General features: G+C 53.5%; 1 protein-coding gene across 1 annotated transcript in view; it reads right to left on the bottom strand.

Annotated features, from left to right (window-relative positions):
• Positions 1-359: 359 nt before the first annotated feature.
• DNHD1 (dynein heavy chain domain 1) overlaps positions 360-19,791 on the bottom strand; it is a 66,323-nt gene continuing 46,891 nt past the window's right edge. The window contains 22 exon segments of the mRNA XM_024757074.1: positions 360-1,014; positions 1,198-1,985; positions 2,209-2,358; positions 2,520-2,611; positions 3,401-3,602; positions 3,687-3,809; positions 4,003-4,189; positions 4,389-5,351; positions 5,484-5,662; positions 5,838-5,990; positions 6,213-6,494; positions 9,351-9,822; positions 10,038-10,469; positions 10,595-10,777; positions 11,027-11,176; positions 14,871-14,973; positions 15,049-15,253; positions 15,452-15,660; positions 15,843-17,442; positions 18,603-18,891; positions 19,122-19,314; positions 19,485-19,662. Coding sequence (XP_024612842.1) covers positions 664-1,014; positions 1,198-1,985; positions 2,209-2,358; positions 2,520-2,611; positions 3,401-3,602; positions 3,687-3,809; positions 4,003-4,189; positions 4,389-5,351; positions 5,484-5,662; positions 5,838-5,990; positions 6,213-6,494; positions 9,351-9,822; positions 10,038-10,469; positions 10,595-10,777; positions 11,027-11,176; positions 14,871-14,973; positions 15,049-15,253; positions 15,452-15,660; positions 15,843-17,442; positions 18,603-18,891; positions 19,122-19,314; positions 19,485-19,662 — 7,484 coding nt within the window. The 3' untranslated portion in view covers positions 360-663.

A 19,791-nucleotide genomic window follows, 5' to 3' on the forward strand; every position in this document is an offset into this window, starting at 1 on the left:
TGTTTTTTTTTATAGCACTTAAAAGTCATCAAATTTAACTCATTTATATGTTGGCCTTTTATTATCTGTCTCCCGGCATTAGAACAACCTCATCAGTGCCTGGAAGAGCACCTCGTTCAGAGGAGTGCTCATAACTAATCGTTGAATGAACATATGACCTTGTGTCTTATTTCGCTTGTGTGTGTGTGTGTGTGTGTGTGTGTACATGACTCACTCAGGATCCATTCTGGGGGAGGGGATGACCAGTAGGGCAGGATTGGGGCATTCCCAATAATACTGCTAACTGCCAGAAGAAATTATCTTGAGTTCTAATGTTCTCCCTTTAAAAATATCGCTTGTGGGTTTAGCACAAGAGCTGAGAGCACAGTCGAGAGCTGGGTAGGGATTCCAAGTCCTGTGTGTTAGCCATCCTGAGATCTGCCTAGCCCCTTGGATACAGGACTAACCCCAGGCCCATCTCCCCCACAGTGTACCCACACTCCCCTCTCCCCATCGCCAGGCACACACCCTCTTCTACCTTCACTGTGAACAGACCACCTCTCTCAGTGGTGTACACTGTGCTTTCCCCTCTGTGTCACATTTTCAGTGGGCACACACCTGCATTCCTTATTAAGTCTCAGAAATCTTTCATCAGAGCACTCCAACTTTATTCTGGCTGAGGGCTCAGGGCAGCGGTGGGCTGCACACGTGGACTCTCCGTTGGGCACAGGTGGCGGGGCTGAGCTTCGTGGGCAGGGGCAGGTGCATCAGGATCTTCCTGCTGTGCAGCCTAGCGGTGCCGAGGGGCCCTTCCAAGTACACAGGACAGGAATACACGGCCAGGCCGGCTGGGGGTGGCACGTCATTGGCCCGCGGGGCCTGGGCGCTGACTCTGACCAGAGGCAGAGGGCTGGGCTGACTGGAAGAACTGTCCTGCAAGGCCCCTGCGAGCGGGTCCCATTCGGCGTTCCGGAGCTGTAGCCCAGTCAGCAGCAGCCCCACCTCTGGAACCCTGGGGTTTGGGCCGTTCACCACCTGGGGGCGCCAGAAACTGGTCAGGCAAGGCTGAGAAGCTGGGGCGTCGTGGTGGAGTGGGATTAGAGAAGCAGATGGGGCCAGAGGGAGTAAAAGCAAGAAGAGGCAAGGTGGGGTAACTAAGAGTTGTAATCAGGGACTTCAAGGGGCGGAATTGGAAACGAAGGGGCAGCACGAGGATACCTGGAGGTGCAGAGGGCTGTTTAGCTCCTGACGTTTATGGGGGAGCTGACCGGAGCTGGAGCCTTGGCAACCAGGGAAATTCGTCAGGTCAGCCCCAGCAAAGGCAGCCTCCCAACGCAGTGACAGCAGCAGGCGGCGCGGGTGGCAAAAGGCTGACAGGTGAAAGATGCGCTCTGGTACTTGGGTTCCCACACCCAGGTAGCGAACCAACAGCTGCCCACGGCGCGATAGCTGTCGCAGCCAGTGCCAGGGCGGCTGAGGCCCGGCAGGCGCGTGGGGTCGCCAGGGCGAGGGTAGGCGGCCAGTCCAGAGAGCGTGAGCCACCGCGGCACAGCGCCGGGAGGCACACGGGGGCGCGCCCTTCAGCTGCTGCAACAGGCAATCAAGGTCCCGTTGCAGCGCGCCCACCAGCTGGTTCAGTTCCAGCACCTCCGTCTTGAGGAAGCCCTCCAGAGGCCGCGGCGCACTCAGCCCCAGCTCCCCCCACCCCGCGCCAGACTCAGCTTGGCGAGTGGTCTCGGTCAGCAGAGCCTGCAATGACTCCAGCTTCCGCTTGGCTTGCACCAGGCGTTGCCGCAGCCGCCTTTCGGCGCGCCGGGAGCCTCCGCTGGCCTCCGGAACCCAAGTGGGCGAACACCGCTGCAGCGCGCTCAGGACAGCGCGACTCTGGCGTCGCAGCAGCCAGGTCTGGGGGCCAGCACTCAGTCCGCAGATCCGGGGTTCAGGTGGTGTGGGCAGTAGGTGCATCTGGGCCTTGCACTCTTCCATAGCATCCGACTCCCCTAGTTCTTGGGGGTGGAGGTGAGTGAGGGGTGAGAGATAAGACTGTCTCTTCCCACCCCAGACCCAAGGGAGTAGGCCTTTCTCTGACACTTTAAACCATCATCATCCCATAACTGTGAATATTGCCCCCTTCTACACCTTTATTGGTACCTCTGTTACATTCCCTTGAGCAAGGTGGTATTACTGTGCTGTTCCCCACCTCAACGCAGATACCTGACTGGAGCTTACCCGGGCTGGGCATCAGAGTGGCCAGCAGATACTGGGGTGTGTGTGGTTGGGCCCGGTTCCCGCTGCTGGAGCTCAGGCAGGCTTGCGTGAGGCTATTCAGGACCTCCCTGTCCTTCTCGTCTCCCACAGGACCCCCATAGAAAACTGAAGCTGAGGACGAGGTCAGAGCCCCTCAGTTACAGCCTCTCCAGTTTCCACCACCTCCCAAACCAAAGTTGTAGATTATGTCCCCATCTCAGTGCTCCCCTCCCTACACGTCTCTGGGCTCTCCTGGGGGCTGGTGACTGCATGGGGGACAGGAGGAGTCTTACCAGCCAGCTCCTGCATGGCAGCACTGGGATTGCTCAGGCTGGCCCACAGGTGGTCTTGGATCTGCAGGACCCGGGTCAGCGTCACTTGACTCCTGGGGGTGGAGAGCAGGAAGTAGGGTTTCAAAACCATCTATATGCTGAGGACTTTCACATCTTTCTCTCCAGCCCAAACCTCCCTTCTGAGCTCCAGACCCACGAGGGCTCACTAGTCATCGCCACTTGGCACCACAAATACGACTTCCCTTCAACTGAAATCATCATTTCCTCCCCCACCACCCACCCAGTTGTCCAAGGCAGAAATCTGAGAACCTTCCTTGACTCTTCCCTCTTCCTCACCCCATATTTACTCTCTCCCCACTGTGACTACCCTAGTCCCTACCACCTCGTTCCTCAAGCCTGCCAGAACCGCCCAAAAGTATTATGCTTGCCTCCAGCCCTGCCCCATCCGGTCCATTCTCCACGCTGCAGCCAGCGTGATCTTTCCAACAGACAGATGGGATCATGTGTCTTCTACTTAAAACCCTTCAGTGGCTTCCCACTGTCCTCAGGATCCAATCAGGTCCCTTGTGATGGCCTTAAAGGCCCTTTACCACAAGACTCACCTCTCCCCACTCAAGCCCCAGCATGTCCACCTCAGCCACACTGAAGTCCTCTCTCCTGCTAAGCTTAGTTCCTTCTGCTCAGAAAGGCCTCATCTCCACCTGACCTGCCTCTGCTGTCAGGACTCAGTTCAAAGTGAGACCCCTACGTCCTCAGAGAAGCCTTCCTTGACTTCCCCCTGCCCTCACATTTTGGAGCTCCCCAGAGATGAATCCCAGCATGTGAAAAATATTCAGTGTTTGCTGAGTGACTGACAGAGTAGGATGGGCGGGGTCCCTCACCAGCACCCCCTGTGAGCTTGCAGCTTCATTCCATAGAGCTGCCGGTATAGCAGGAGGCCATGTAGGAGGAGCAGAGGCAGCACCCTGGTTGGGGATTGCACACAGAGTCCTTGCTGGACTAGCTCCACACTGTCGACCAAGACACGGGACAGCTCCAGGGACTGGTCCCAGAAGATAGGCATGGAGCGCTGAGTCAGCACGGCTGGGGAGGAAGGAAAGTGCTAGTCAGCACAATACAGTTACCTCCCCGCTCCAACCTGAGAGCCTGTGGGCGGAAGTTCCTCACCTGGTAAGGAAGCAGTAGCCTCTGCAGACACAATAAGCCAAAGACGGAAATCTCTGTGGACAGTGGCCGCGTTCTCTCTTGCTTGTTGAGCAGAAAGCAGTTCTAACTCCAGGTCGGAGACCACTAGGGGTCAGACGTGGGGCTGAGATCAATCGCTGGGTAAAGGGTCAGACATAAGCCTAGAGACAGACTTGAGGCTAGGGGGTTAGGAGTCAGATACAAAGGTGATTAGGGGATCAGCCATGAGATCTGAGTTCAAGCTCAGGCCCAAGCATAGGATAGGGTCCTAGAAGCCATCTCTAGGCAGCAAACCCACCCTTGGCTCTGGCCAACAGCCCCAGCAAGGGCTGTAGCAGCTCTTTTGGCCAGTGAGGCATCAGATGACAGTTCTCCAGCACCAGCCAGTGCCCGCTGTGCATAGCCTTGTGGAGAATGCCGACCACAACCGAGACCGGGTCCCAGGCTTCAGAGCCCAGAGCTATCACCTTCAGATGCTTCTGCCCCTGAGGACCAACAGCAGAATGGCAGGGTAACTCAAAGGGATCCCAGGGTGACCCAAGGGACCCAGAGTAATGCCACAGATGACCTGAAAAGTCCCTGAGTAATCCAGAAAGATCCATGAGAATGCTGGGAGGGGAGACCCACACCCCATCCCAGCCCTAAGAGCCCGGTGGCTCTGTGGCCAAGAGGCTAGGCTCAAACCTGCTCGTGTTTGGCAGCCAGTTTCTGGATGAAGGTCAGGGGGTGCACGGTGGCGGTGGGGTGACCAGGTGGTGGCAACAAAATCAGCGTGGGCTGAGTAGCCTGACTGTGTTCAAAGGGTATGGTGGGAGCACACAGGTTTTCATCCAGGGGCCGGCCCAGGAGGCTGGTGGTGAAGGTTGCCAGGGCACTGGCCAGGCACTCAGGTCGCAGCACACGCCACAGGATCAGCTTCTGGAGGAGGCTGAACGGGTCAGTCCCAGGCCCCGGTGCAGGACCCAGCACTGTGGATGACAGTGACAAGTAAGCCTGCCAAGCACTGGAGTGGCCTGCCAGGGATGCACACAGCCCAGCATATGGGGGCAGTACCTCTAACATCTCACATTCGTGCCAGGCTCTCAGCCCTAGCCAGGCCGGTCGAGGCACACCTGGGACTGGTTTTCTGTAGCCTGTGCTGGGAGAGGCTGCCAGTCCAGGCCAGAGGGCCAGCCTCTCGAGCTCTGGTGCCTTCCTTGCCACTTGCAGCAGAGCCAGAGCACCCAAGGCACCCACCAAGGGTACTTGGGTTAGGCCCACTGTAGCAACAGTGCTGCCCAGTAGCTGGCGGGTCAGCTGTCTTTTTAACTGCAGCAGATGGCGGGGTAGTTCTTCCTGCTGCTGAATCTCACCTTTCATGCTGTTCAGAGCCCGCTTGGTGGCTGCCAGACAATTCTCTGGACTCATACGGAAAAGCGGTAGCAGGTTCTGCAGTGAGCTAAGAGCCTTTATAATGGCCATTCCATGCCAGACCACATGCCGATACGGTGCCCACAATGCCACCTCCTGCATCCTCAGCTCTTCTAACTCCTCGAAATGGGCACGCAGCCGACACAGCTCTGCCTGGGCCCTCACCATGTCTCGCAGGAACTTGGCTGGTTTCTGACGCCTTGGGTTCTGGAGCAGCAGCATCGTCAGCAGCCGCTCCTGCAAACAGTCCCTTGTTACGCGGATCCGGCCCTTTCCCACGTAGCTCCCGATCAGCAGCACTCATCTCCACCCCTGTACCTGGGCCGCTGCAAAGCTCATCCCAACCCACAGACTGGACCCCCCAAGTACCTCAGCAGCCTCCACAGCTTCCCAGGCGTCCAGGAATCTGATCCTCAGGTCCTGCCAGTGGCTCTCAAGCTCAGGACGCTCTGTGCACAAGATTTCACGCAGCATCTGTTCTTCTAGGATTTCCATGTTCATGCCCAGGTCCAGCACATTCAGCCCTTTCAGCAATTCGCAGCCTAGCACTTGGAATCACATGGGAGACGCTTAACCTCTTCCCCGTGGCAGAGCCAGGGGTGAGAGGCACAGGGAGTGTGGCTCCCTGCTACGGTCCTGAGCCCGCTCTGGGCCAGACTGAGTGAAGCTCAGGCCCTGGTGTTCCCACAAAGCTGTGCTGGCGACTTACCCACTGGGCCTCACCTTTTTCCAAAGAACTGAGGGGAAGGGTAGTGCTCAGATAGAGACAGAAGCCAGGCTGCAACTGGGGTGGGCACAGCTGTTCCCGCTGCAGTAGCCATTGCAGTTCTGGGCACTCTAGGCCCATCTCCATGTTGGTCAGTAGCACCGGCAGGCCTGCGAGGGGGAGGCAAGGACACCCTACCCACCATGCCAGCACCTGGGCACCCCCATGCACAAAATCGGGCTCCGATTTTGGCTCCCTCAGGGCTCTTCCACAGAGTTAGTGCCCAGGGTAGAGGCGGGGGCTGAGGTCAGACTGGGCTGTTGGAGTCCTGTGGGGCCACAGAGTACGGGGAGGACACAGGAGACACGTGGGTGCAGGGGATGAGTTCTCACCACCGGCAGCTGCCTCCCGGAGCTGAGGCCCCAGCTCTGGGTCAGCGCCTGAGAGGACTCGGGGTTCGGGAGGGGGCGGGGACTGAGTCGCAGTCCCCGCCCCCTCCTCCTGTTCTTTCTCCTCTTGCTCCTGTGGCGCTTCCTCTTCCTTGTTCTTCTCCGTGATTCCCCTTTCTCCTGCCTTCTGTTCTTTTGCCTTGTAACACTCGTCGCTCTCATCATCTTCGTCTTCCGGGTCCTCCTCTTTAGACTCTTTTCCTTGATTTCTCTTGAAGCCCTTCCCTGTGGCAGAAAGATGAAGAGGGGCTCTTCTCAGGGAGGGACTCAGGCTCCTGGGGAGCCCCGTTCACCCAAGGGCTCCAGCTCATGAAGGAAGTTCTGCGAGAAGACACCTTAGGAAAGTCACTTAAGCTCTCTGTGACACGATTTCGTCATCTGCAAAATGGGGTTGATAGTGGTGAGTACCTCATAGGGTTACTGTGAAGATGACATGGAACAATGCATACAAAGCACTCTGCTGGTACCTACCAAGCACTCAGTAAAGGGTAGCTCTCATTATTGCTACTCTAAAATTCCAGGGAGGGGTTCTAGTCACCCCTGAAATCAGCTCCATTTCTGCTTTCCTGTAGGTTGGTTAGAAGAGTCAGTGCATTTCCCTTTTTGCCTAAGCAAATTCTGTCACTAACAACGACAAGAGTCATCACTAGCATAGAGGTCATTGCCTGGAAGTAACAGCTGGTAGGAGAAAGGCCATAGACTGCGGCATTAGCCACGCCATGGACAGTGCTGTGCACCAGGTGGCTAGCTGACCAGCAGCCGTCTGCAGCCCCCTTCTCCTTTGCCTCCTCTACTGCAGGATCTGGAAAAGATAAATACTTATTTTTTTAATTGTCAAGAAATTTAAGAATTTTTTAAAATATTAAGTGTTCAAGAAGTGGGCAAGTGGAGGTTGCCAGGTCCACAATTTGGTGTGTTCGTTTCCTATTCCTTAACAAGTTACCACAAACTTAGCTAAAAACAACACCCCATTTATTATCTCTCACTTCAGTAGCTTAGAAGCCTGATCAGGCACTCTGCTCAGAGTTAACACTGGGCGAAAATCAAGGCTAAAATTGGGCTTCCTTGGTGGCGCAGTGGTTAAGAATCCGCCTGCCAGTGCAGGGGACACGGGTTCGAGCCCTGGTCTGGGAGGATCCCACATGCCGCGGAGCAACTAAGGCCGTGTGCCACAACTACTGAGCCTGCGCTCTAGAGCCCGCGAGCCTAGAGCCCACACTCTGCAACAAGCGAAGCCACCGCAAAGAGTAGCCCCCGCTCTCTGCAGCTAGAGAAAGCCCACGTGCAGCAACAAAGACTCAACTCAGCCAAAAATAAATAATTTTTTTAAAAAAAGGCTAAAATCACTGGGGCTGCAGTGCTCATCTGGGACTTGCGTGCTCTTCCAGGCTTACTATTTTGGAGTTTTTTGTTTGTTTTTGTTGTTTTATTGAAGTATAGCTTATTTACAATGTTGTGATAGTTTCAGGTGTACAGCAAAGTGATTCAGATATATATATATACACACACACACATATATACGTATATATATATTTATTCTTTTTCAGATTCTTTTCTATTATAGCTTATTATAAGATATTGAATATAATTTCCTGTGCTATACTGTAGGTCATTGTTGTTTATCTATTTTATATATAGTGGTGTGTATCTGTTAATCCCAAACTCCTAATTTATCCTCCCCATTCCTTCCCCTTTGGTAACCATAACTTTGTTTTCTATGTCTGTATGTCTATTTCTGTTTTGTAAATAAGTTTGTTTGTATGTTTTTTTATTGATTCCACATATAAGTGATGTCATATGATATTTGTCTTTGACTTGCTTCACTTAGTATGATAATCTCTAGGTCCATCCATGTTGCTGCAAATGGCATTATTTGTGCATGTATATATATATATATATATACACACACACACGCACACACACCCCACATCTTCTTTATCTGTCGATGGACATTTAGGTTGCTTCCATGTCTTGTCTATTGTAAATAGTGCCGCTATGCATACTGGGGTGCATATATCTTTTCAACAAGGGATTAATATCCAGAACATACAAACAGCTCATATAGCTCAATATCAAAAAACAAAAAACAGGGACTTCTCTGGTGGTGCAGCGGTTAAGAATCTGCCTGCCAATGCAGGGGACACGGGTTTGAGAGACTAATGTTTTTGAGAACTTATTATGTATTAGGCACTGTGTGAACTCTTTTTTCATGAATTATCTTACTTAATACTCATAACAATTTATGAGATGGGTATAATTAAGACCCTGATTTTATTGGCAAATAAACTTGGGCTAAGAGAGGTTAAATGCCTTGCCTGGGTCACACAGCTAGCAAAGGACAGATATTTGACCCAGATAGTCTGCTTATAAAGCCCCTGTTACAGGCAAATTTATTATACACCTTCTATTCTAGATGTCTATTGTTCTCACCAGTACAACCCTCAACCCCTTCTGGGAAATAAACACTCTCCCTTCCCCTAGAAAATGCTCCCTCCGATGCTCTACCCAGATGGGTCCCTGATCCAAGCAGGACCAATAGAAATATTTCCCCAGAATTCCTGAACATTGGATACATTCGGGTAGTAAAGCTCTGAGTTGTAGTTCAAGTTTCTAACAGTGCTGAGCAGATCAGGATGCGGAAGATCATGGTCAGCCACGTAGATTCAGAATCATTGCAATATGGGCCCAAAAATGTAAATGTGACCTAATTTATTAATATCATGTTGGCTGGGGACTTCCCTGGTGGTCCAGTGGGTAAGACTCCGTGCTCCCAATGCCGGGGGCCCGGGTTCGATCCCTGGTCAGGCGACTAGACCCCGCATGCATGCCGCAGCTAAGAGTCTGCATGCCGCGACTAAAAGATCCTGCGTGCCGCAACTAAAGATGCCGCATGCTGCAACCGAGACCCGGCAGAGCCAAAATAAATATTTTTTTAAAATATCATGTTGGCTGATGAAATCTGGGATACCCTGGCCATAAAAATTTAGTGTCTTCATTATGAAAGGGAAGAGCACATGTGGCTGAGAGTGTTGGGCAGCTCAGACACCCAAGATGCACTGTGTTTACTCTCCCTGGCTTTACCTCTGCCTTTGGTGGGACCTGTGGCCAAGCATCCAGTCTCTTTTAGAGGCAGTGGATTCAGCCAGATGAGGGCCTGGTTGCTGGGGTCAAGCAGCAGGGGCCAACGGCAACTGAAGTAGTGAGTGTAACTTCGCAGAAGCAGGCCTGCCAGGCGGGCTGACTTTGCCTGGGGCTTCAGGTCTCGGTCCCACTGTAACTGTTCCGATTCAGAGCTCAGCAAGGCCAGAAGGCTGAAGGGAGAGCGTGTGGAGAGCAGGGCTTTCTTTGGTGGCGTGATGACAGATTTCTGCATCTGCTTCAGTGCCTGTGCCACGTCATCTGGGCCCAGCGGCTCCTCACAGCCCCTGCAGAGAGCCAGCCACTTGTCGAGTAGCTCCTGGCGCCGCCTTGGTGGGAAGGGACCCAGGTAGCTGATGGCAGCTGAACACAAGACAGCATCTCCGAGCACAGTCGTGCTGTGCCCCTTCAACTTCTGGTGTGGAAGGGAAGACCAGAGGGTGTGTAGGCCGGCGGGGACGGTAGAGGCAGAGGGTCTGACAGAGAGGGAGTAAGGCAGGGTGTGGAGGAAAGCGTGGCAAGGAGGGCAGAGTGGGACAGAGGAAGGCAGTGAGGGCACGGGGGGAGCAGAGGACTGGGACTGTGGTGCAGAAATGAACTTTAGGGGGCAGCCTAGGAGGGGCTGGCTACCTGGAGCTCTGTAGTCCAGGAGTGCATGGGCGTGAGCAGTGCAGCTTTGATGGGCCACTTGTGATGATGGCCATGCTGAGCCTGACCGAGTTTCTCTGCCACATGCTTGTGGGAAGCCTGGGCATCTTCCAGCTTCTTGGACAGGGCCAAACTGTACGCTAGGATCTCCTGGGCCCGGAACTGGTACTGGCCCAGGCGGGCCTGCTCCCGAGCCAGTGTCGCCTCCGCCTGCTGCAACAGCAGGCCCGTGGGCAGTCCTCGGCGCTGTGCCAGCCCGTAGTCCAGAACGGCCCAGAGCCAGGCTGCCAGCCGTGCTGCAGGTGTGCTCACTGCTCGCAAGGCTGCATCGCTCATGCCTGGAGCTTTCAGAGCTAGGTTTAACTTTATCATCTCTGAGTCTGTCATCTTCTCCTTAGGGAAGAACACCAGCTCCTGGGAGAGTGTGTGTTAAGAAGGGTGGGGGAAGACATAGGTGCTCTGAACCTTGCCCCACAGCCTTGCCAAGTCTCCCCTCCATGCCTCCACTATCCTCCTCCATTGCGCCCCACATTCCCTACCTGATAAAAGTCCTCAGTGCATAACAGCTGCTTGGCACTGGCCCAGCCTGTTTCGCGGTGGAAGAGGTCACACAGAGCATCGGTCACCTGGACCACAGATTCTGGTGGCACTCGATAGCTCCGTATCTCCTCAAAGTCAGCCACCTGTAGCTGGCTCAGGGGCCCCAGGAATGCCTTGCCCATCTGAATGAGGAGAGATGGGCTCTTGACGTGAGCTCCCAGAAAGTCCTCTTTCTTCAATGTATTCCCAGGAGGGATCATCTTCTCCTAGGGTCCCCAAAGGGACCATACCCCAAGCCATCTTATTACTTTTACCCCCTCCCCCAGGAGACTTCATGACAAGTGAACCCATCCTCTCCTCTGGGCATCCGGTGAGGGGTTGTCCTCTTCCAAGAGAGGAGCAGTGCAGGGCAGGCAGCAGGGAGAGCCCACCTGCTCCAGGAAAGCCTCATGCTGGGCCTGCAGGGCATCCCGCTGCTTGGTCAGGTTCTCAATGAGGTTCTCCTGCTGCCGACACTCTGCCAGCTGCCACTTGTGCAGAAGCTTGTTTTGGTCTAGCTGCTGATGCAGTCTGCCAAGGCTCTGTGAACAGAGTTCAGGCTCTGTAGCTCTAGATCCCGGGCCAGGTGGGAAGACCCCAAGGGGAGACCCCATGGGCTTGGACCCAGGCATACTCCTCACTCGATAGTCAGGGTGACCAAGTTGAACTCCAAATAGGCCACAGATACATGCTGAGCTCTGAAAGTGTCATTTTCTTATCTGTGAGTTATACATCTAGTAACGCAGCCCCGAGCGGGTGGGTGCTTCTCCTGACCTACCATACAGGCCCAGGAAATCTGAATCCAAAGCCTACACACTTGACCACTGGGCTACACTCTTCATCTTACTTGACCCATTAGTGGCATTTGCCACAGAAGGCAGCTCCTCCCTCTTGAACATTCTCCTCCCTTGACTTCCATGAGCCCACGTTCTTCTTTGGCTTTCTCCAACTTCTGTGGCTTCTCGTTCTGTCTCTTCCTGTGCCATCCCTTAAATATTTCTCAGAAATGCTTTCAGGGCCCCCTTCTCTTCTCAGCCTACACTTCTGGGCATCCTCCTTAATCTCGTGTCTCTGATTACCACTTATACCTTAACAACTTCCAAATCTGTATATCTAGCCAGATGCTTTCCCAAGACCCACACCCCCATATCCATCTGCTTAGTGGGAATCTCCTCTTTGGTGTCTCACAGGCCCCTCGGACTCCACGTGTCCAGAAGTGAACGTATTAGCTGTGCCTCGTCAGATCTCTTGCAATCGTACTCATCTGTTCATGTGTTCTTTTCTCAGAGAACCGTGGCAAAGTACATGGAAGTTTCCCAAGGAAGAAACCTAATTGTTACCCTGACTCCATCTCTTCTAGTCCCCCAGACCCAACCCATCTTCAAGGCCTTTTGGTTCCACCTCCAAAACGTCTCTCGTATCTACTCCCATCCCCCACGCCGTCATTCACGCCCATGCTCTCTCACTCCTGACCTCGGCACTGCCTTCCTAACTCCTACTCCCATCCTCTAACTGGCTTTTCATGCTGCAGCCTAATTGGTTTTCTCAAAGCCAAATATCATATCATCAGGTCCCTTAACACTTGCCACTTTTTTCATTGGGTTTACAATGCCTCCATGACCAGGAGGCCTCTACTCATCTTTCCAACCTCATTTCCTTTTCCTCTCCCAGCACTCTGCCCTCCAGCCATTCCTGACTTTCAGCTCCTCCAACGTGACACACATCCTCTTGCCTGTGGGCCTTTGCACCTGCTGTTACTTCAGCCTGTGACACTCTTCCCAAACCCTTTTATACGTAATCTTACCTAACCTTCAGGTATCGACCTTGACACTTCATTCATTTGTTTACGTATTTAAGGAATGCTCTTGAACACCTGCCATGTTCTACACGTGCCTCTGTGTTACATACTGTGTGGCACTGTGCTTTCTCTAGAAAGTCTTGATACTTCAGAGCACCCTGGACTTGCTCTGTCATAACACACTGTTTTGTAATCGCCTGCATGAGCCTATATCTTCCAGTAAACTAGGCACCACGTAGGCAAGGGCAGTGTCTTATCTTTCTTATTAGGAGGCAATCTAATACGTGATAACATTTATCGGGCTCTTGCTATGTGCCGGCACTTTGAAGTGCTTTACATGTAAGATCTCATTTAATTCTCATCCTAACCTCTCTGGATCTGAGTTTTCTCATCTGTAAAACGGAAGAAAGGATGGCCTCCTTAGAAAAGTTGAGGCGAAAATTCTGTCTACCTATCTAGATGTAAGCATAGATGTAGACATGGACAAAAATATTAATGAGTGCTCGGACAAAAAGTATGGAGTTCAATGAAGTTTTTTGAGTACAGTAATAAATAAATGAACCAACTGAATATGAGAGGGAAAAGAGATGGAGGGGCCCAGAATGACTCCTGGGATTTAGCTTAAATGACTAAATGGATGGTGGTGCCATTTCCTGAGGTAGACAATGTTGAAAGAAGTACACACCATTATGGCTGTTGAGTGAATGCCCCTGAGACTATGAAAATCTCATATCCAGATTTGGGGGTTCTTATGTCGTGCTCTGATGCAACTGACCCAGGGGTCAAAGAATAATAACACCCCTAAGCCATATCAACAATTCCTGGTATTATCCATTTTGGGAAAACGTAAGGCCCAAGACACGAAACTGGAATTTGGAAAACATGGGAAAGAGGACTCCTGTCCATCTATGAACTTCTCAATTTTTTTGCATCTCAACTGAGTCTTCATGTTTAATCTAAGCTAGTGATCCTTTGTGGCTGATGGTAGGTGGGCACCAGTACTATGAGGACTGCACAGAACATGTGTGGAGTAGATACATGTACTTAGACACAACGTAAGCCATGCCCCTGGAGTCGCGCAACACTGGATGACAGCCCCGAGGGCACCCATCAGGAGAGGCAGGTTAGGCATTGGGAGCTGGAAGCCCTGAAAGTCCAGTAGAAAGTAACTCAGATTATCTGCTCATAAGCTGATCACTAGTTTACTTCACTGTAGCTATCCCTGAAACTTCATCAGAAAGTCTCGCGTAGGGCTTCCCTAGTGGCGCACTGGTTGAGAGTCCGCCTGCCGATGCAGGGGACACGGGTTCGTGCCCTGGTCCGGGTAGATCCCACATGCCGCGGAGCCGCTGGGCCCGTGAGCCATGGCTGCTGGGCCTGCGCGTCCGGAGCCTGTGCTCCGCAACGGGAGAGGCCACAGCAGTGAGAGGCCCGCGTACCTCAAAAAAAAAAAAAAATCTTGTGTAGCAGGAAGGAAAAAGAAAATGCTATTTCAGAATTCCTCTTATTAAAAACAAAAGAAAAAAGTCTCTTTATTTTAGGAAAACACTATTAACTAAGAGTGTTTGGCTACAGAAGGTGTGATGACCCCATTGCTACCAGTTTTAGCCAGATATGAGCGGTTTGTTTATTCAAAGAAGAAAATTGCTCTGTATAAGAAAGCAACAGGATTTAGGGTTTGGACTAGAAGGAAAAATCTCTTATTACATGAGCACTGTATTTGGGGAGCTCTAAAGGGAAAGTGGGGTGGCTGAATAGCATTGCGGAACAGTATTGTGGAGATGGGAGGAGGATAGAAAAGTCCGTCACTAGCAAATGCCCTGTAGAGGAAGGTGACGGAGAAAAATTCAGGACACTGAGGTCTAGTATGACATTTAATCTCTTTCTGGCTCTGTTCTAGAATGTAAATGGCCCCCACAGCCATCTCCCATCCGCTGTACATAACAGTGTATATTTTAATATATACAGTGTATATATTTGTGTATTTGGTGCTTTTGTGGAAGGAAGCCGTGCAGGGACAAAGCAGCATGGGAAGAGAGGACAGCTACAGGAGGTGTGCCAACTAGCAGTGATAGAGAATCCAGGAGAAGAGGATTACAATGAGAGGGGACCATGAGGATGTAATCCTGCCCCATCCCCAATGGGGATCTCTTGGGGAGCATACTGAAATTCACACAGTCAAGGTACTAGGGACAACAAGAAGCGGACACTTGGATTTCACGTGTTTAGAGGAACCAGCCCGATCTCAGCTGCGCCATGGGGAACTTTGAGCCTGAGCTCTAAAGGAGGAGGTGGCAGGAACTAGAGAGATCCCCTGGGGAAAGGGGGACTCTCAGGAGACAAGAACTAAGGTTCAGTCTGTATGGTTCCTCCGAAGTCCCCGGTTGGGCTCCCACTTGGACCCTGCTGTGCATGCCTCAAAATCCTCTCCCCTTTACCTTGCGGGAGTCTTTCAGCTGCTTCTCCAAGCTGACGACCAGGTTGGTGTGGGCACTGTGCTGCTCAGTCAGCATCCTCAGATTTCCCAGGGCATCCTGGATCCTGAAGACAAAGTGTGCCAGTGAGTGGACCTGAGGGAGCAGGAGGAGGTACAGGGGAGGGAGTGGGGCCACTCACCGCTGGGCCTTGTTCCTGATCTGCAGGGTCATCTGTTGCTGCAACAGCACGAAGTTGTCCAGGAAGTCCAGGAAGGTCTTGGGGGTGACGAGAGGCAATTCCGGGCACAGGTGCCCGTGGTAGCTGGCAGCCGAAAGGTGGATGAGAGCCATGGATTTGGCCACACTGGGAATTGAGGCCCGAAGGTCTGGGCACTTCAAGAAGTCTGCAACAGGCATGGCTTTAGCCTGGACTTGTGAGTTCGTAGGGGAAGAAATGACAGAGACCCTCTCCTGGCTCAGGAAGGAGGGCAGAAGAGGGGAAGGGGGCTCAACTAGGTTCCGGAGAGAGAGACTGACCTAAGTAATAATCCTCTTTAGAACCTGGTCAAGATGAGTGGCAAGGACAGGTAAAAAGGGCTCACCGTCATCAAGGGGTGGGCTCTGAGCCCCCTCCAGATGGTGCTGGGCCACACTGACCAGGGAATCCTGGTCCCAGGGTTCGTAGCAGTCGGTGCTGGCGATGGCCAGTTGAAGGAGCCTCAGGAAAAGGGTGGAAGGCAGCTGTTTGTGGGCCTGGTCATCTCCGATCAGGATGAACATGTGCAGGTGGCTGCACACCTGCTGGTAGAACCTGTGGGGCAGGAGCTCAGATACCGTCCTCCCCTTTATCCCTATTTGCCCAACCTGATGCCTCAGCCCTGCTCTCTGTGTCCTCACAGCAGCCCTTAGGTTGTGTGGGGGATTTGGGCCTTTGGCCAGGGTGGGGCAAGGGCAAGGGCAGAGCAGCCCCTAGCTTGGGGTTCTTGGCCTCACCTCTGCAACAGCATTTCCTTCTTGACGTTCTGTCTGACACTAAGGTTGTCCCTGGGGAGATGTTCTTCAATGTTGTCCAGGTCTGCCTCTGTGTACTGGTCAGGGAACCTGCCTGAGGTTGCCAGGGCCAGCAGGCGATGAAGGGTAGTGAGATCCACACCCTTGGGCACCAGCAGGGCCACTGGCTGGCCTAACACGCCAGCATGCCAGCTGGCGTCCCGCAGACACTGGAGAACGGCCTCCTCTGATCCACGTGGCAGATGGAAGAGGCGGGACTGACAAATGCTAGCAGCCAGAGTGACGGCAGTACGGCGCCCAGTCCCCTGAGCCCCTGAGAGCAACAGGCCATGCTGCCTGGGCCTGGCTAGCACCCGGACCAGGCGGGCCACATGCTGGGCCATCGAGCGGCACCGGGCCAGGTGGGGGCTCAGCTTCAGCTGAGCAGCTGATGTGGCCAGCTGCTCCTCCAGGCTCACCCACTGCCGTTCCAGGTACAGGTGGGAGCTCTCCGAGCTGGACCGCAGTGTCAGTTCCTGACTGAAGACCAGGTCTGAGGGCTTTTCCTGGGGGCAGAGCAGTAGCGCCGGGAGCAACAGCGGGGAGATCACGTCTACCTGGCTTGTCTTCTGCCACCAGTTCTTGGTTCTATTATTCAGCTGGAGTTTGCAGTTGGAGGTCCTTGTGCCTTCCTCCTGGCTTATATTCTGACTTAGGCTCCCTGTGGCCACCCTCCTTACTGGTGCTCTGGACGGCGCTGAATCATTGGACACGGAGCCTGTGCAGACCTGCAGGCCGTACGGGTCCTCGTCCTCCTCGGTCTCACTGCCGCTGTCGCTCAGGTCCCCCCACTGGGCCAGCTCCCCTTCGGACTCCACTCCAGGCACCTGCTCTTCCCCCTCCTCCTCCTCGTAGCCCTTGCCCAGGCTCGGGGGCGCTGGCCCACAGCAGAAGACATTCTGAGCTACCTCTAGGAGCAGGTTGGCACAGAAGGAGCGTTCCCCGGGGCTGCCCAGCTGGTCACAAAAGGTTCTCTGTGCCTCATGCAACCAAAGACGCACTATGCTCCACGTGGCCATCGTGACTGCCAGGCGGGCGCCGCAGAGGCCGGACACCCGGCGCAGGTGCTCCTGGAGGTTGGGACAATCCACAAAAGCCCGGGAGCCCACCCTGCTGGGCAGCAGCTGCAGGCTGCCCAGCAGCTGGCTCACAGAGTGCAGGGAGAAGCGGTAGTGTGGGCGGAGGGGTGAGGGCAGAAAGCACTTGCGCACCGCCTCCCAGGCCTCCGCCGACGCCTGGACCAGGGCTCTTGCTAGAACGCTCTCCCGCTCCACAGAGGGAAAGCTTTCGAGCCAGGCCTGGATGCTGGGCACGTGCCTGCTCAGCAGCGTGGCCAGGGTCACGCTGCCCAGGGCCAGCACGGTGAAGAGCCGAGAGAGGCGTGGGCACAGCGGGAGCTCGCAGAAGCCTGGCACTGTGGCAGTGGCAAGGAAGTTGACTATAGGCTGCAGCGTCTGCACTTCCAAGGTGCTGTGGGCGTACACGGTGCCGTCTAGGGCCTGGCGCAGAGTCTCCAACACTGGCTGACAGCTCTTCTCTGGGTCTGCGGGCCGTGAAGAGTAACAGAGAGAACAGGCGTAAGTCCGCATGACAGTGTCACCCCACTCTTCCTCTCCCTGCCTCACTGGGACTGCTCCTGGCACACACGGGGTTCTAAGGAATTTTATGCATCTGGTGTGTTGGGACTTGGTAAGTTCTTCTCTCTCCCTTGCACTCTCCTTAGGAGTGAGTGATTTTTTTCCCCGTCTTCTGCCCCAAATCCTACCTCTAAGACCAATTACATATTCCTTAACTGAAGGTTAATGAGTAGGAAGGTTTGGAAACCGAGACTGGTGGAAACATGCTCAGAGTGGGATGGAAGAGGCAGGCTAGTAAACGTACAGTCATAAAACCATATTTGTCATAGATTTTTGTACAGAGCACAGGATGAGTATCGAACCTAGCCTGGAGGCCCAGACTTCCTGGAGGAGATACTGCCTGAGATTATTTGTAAAGAATAAGGAGGATTTAGCTAGATAAACGCAGGAGAGAAGGCCGAGAGGATGGCGATCCCAGAGGCTAGAGGAAACCTAACTTATTGGATGCCTGCGTTACAAAGTTGAATCCAGTTAGAGGACAGAGCATAAAAATCTACAGAAGAAAGACTCATCACAAGAAACCTTGAAGAGCATTTGCCAGAGCTCCCGGTAATGACTGCCTGAACCAGGGAAGATGGAATGGAAATAGGTGGAGAGGTTTGAGAGATACTTGGGAGGCAAAATTAAGACACATGGTGACTGGATATTGGTGAGGGAGGGGAAGATGTCAACAAGATTTCTGGCTACAGGGACTGGATGGATGGTGGCACCAGGTACTGAGAGGGCACATGAGAGCAGGGTTTTGGGGGAGGATGATGAGTTCAGAGTTGGATCTGTGGTCTCAGTGGGACAACCAGGTAGAGATATATAGCAGACTGTTAGATAAACAGATCTGGTGCTTAGAAGAGGATCTTGGAGATGGAGATTTAGCAGTCAGAGCATAGAGATGGTGGATGAGGCCATGCAAAGGACAGGATTATTCAGGGAGCGTACGTAGACTGAGAAGATATTAAGAATGGAACACTGAAGTTTGGTCTGTAGGTATATGTTTGAGAGTCGAATACTGCTAGGGCTTATCCAGTCTCAAGAGACGACAATGACACCTTCCCTCCTCCCAGCTCCTCACCGGAAGCAGCCAGGTGCAGATCTTCCAGCAGGAAGAGGAGAAAGCCTTTGGAATCCACGTGCCGCCCAGGCCACGGGCTGGCTTGTGATTGGCCCTGGACCCCCCGGCTCAGCAGGAGGCGAAGGTGGGTGGGACTGACGGCAGGGTGGATGGGGCTGGATGTGTAAGGGTGCTGTGGCTCCACTAGCACCTCCACAAAGGCTGACTTCCCCGTGGCTGCCTCTCCAGCCAGCAGCACCGGGTGTCCCTCTGACAGAAGCAGGTCCACCACGTACAAGAGCCGTTCGGTCTACAGGACAGGAGCAGGGCTTACTGTGGCAGCTCCAGGTTAGCACAGTAATCTAGCCGAAAGTAAAGGTCTAGGAATCTTGTATTAAAGCTGTATTTGCAGAACACTGCATGCATTCTGGAGACTGTGAAAACATTTCAAGGAACGGGAGCAGGTAGGCCTAAGACATGGACCGCCCCAGGATATCTCTTTGAGCCCCAACCCCAGCTACTGCCCCACTGTTCTCACACCTGAGGAGAAGGGTTGAAGGTGCCCTGAGTTCCCTTGATGCGGCTGCCTAGGTATTGGCCAGTGAAGGGGGCCAGCGTCCCATCTTCAGGGCATACATGTAGATCAAACACCAAGGCTGAGGCTGGTAGCTCAGGGTAGTTGGAGAGGCAGCTAATAGAATCCCTCAGGAAGGTATCAAAGAGGGGCCAGAGCCTGCTCAGATGGACATACAGGCAAAAGTGTCAGACAGTAACAACAGTTCCATTTGTGATACACTCACACACTCCACCCTCCCCCAACAGTGTCACCTGGGTTTTGACTCCCATGGGCCACTCACTCCATCTCAGCCCTCTGCATCCCCCATCCCCCATCCCTGTAGATACCTGGAGGGAAGGTGGGCTCCAAAGCCCCAGATCAAAGCAAAAAGAAAGCTGCTGACAGCCAGCAAGTGCTCCCTGCCCTTACTAGGCACAGCGCCACTGTCAACCTGGTACTGGTGCGGAGAGCTGCTTTTCGAGGACTTGAAGCTTCGGGCCACAGGATCACTATAGCTGAGGTCCTCTGCAAAGGTCACCATGGCCAGAATCGGAGCCCCAGGAGGAAAAAGGGGAGGGAGTTGGGGGAAGAGAGTAGGGGTTGGCTATTACTTTTCCCTTTCAGTCCCCAGGCCCAAGTCCACCTAAGAACCTG

Source organism: Neophocaena asiaeorientalis, unplaced genomic scaffold, assembly GCF_003031525.2.
Source record: "Neophocaena asiaeorientalis asiaeorientalis breed wild unplaced genomic scaffold, Neophocaena_asiaeorientalis_V1.1 scaffold504, whole genome shotgun sequence".
In the NCBI taxonomy this organism is placed as follows: domain Eukaryota; kingdom Metazoa; phylum Chordata; class Mammalia; order Artiodactyla; family Phocoenidae; genus Neophocaena; species Neophocaena asiaeorientalis.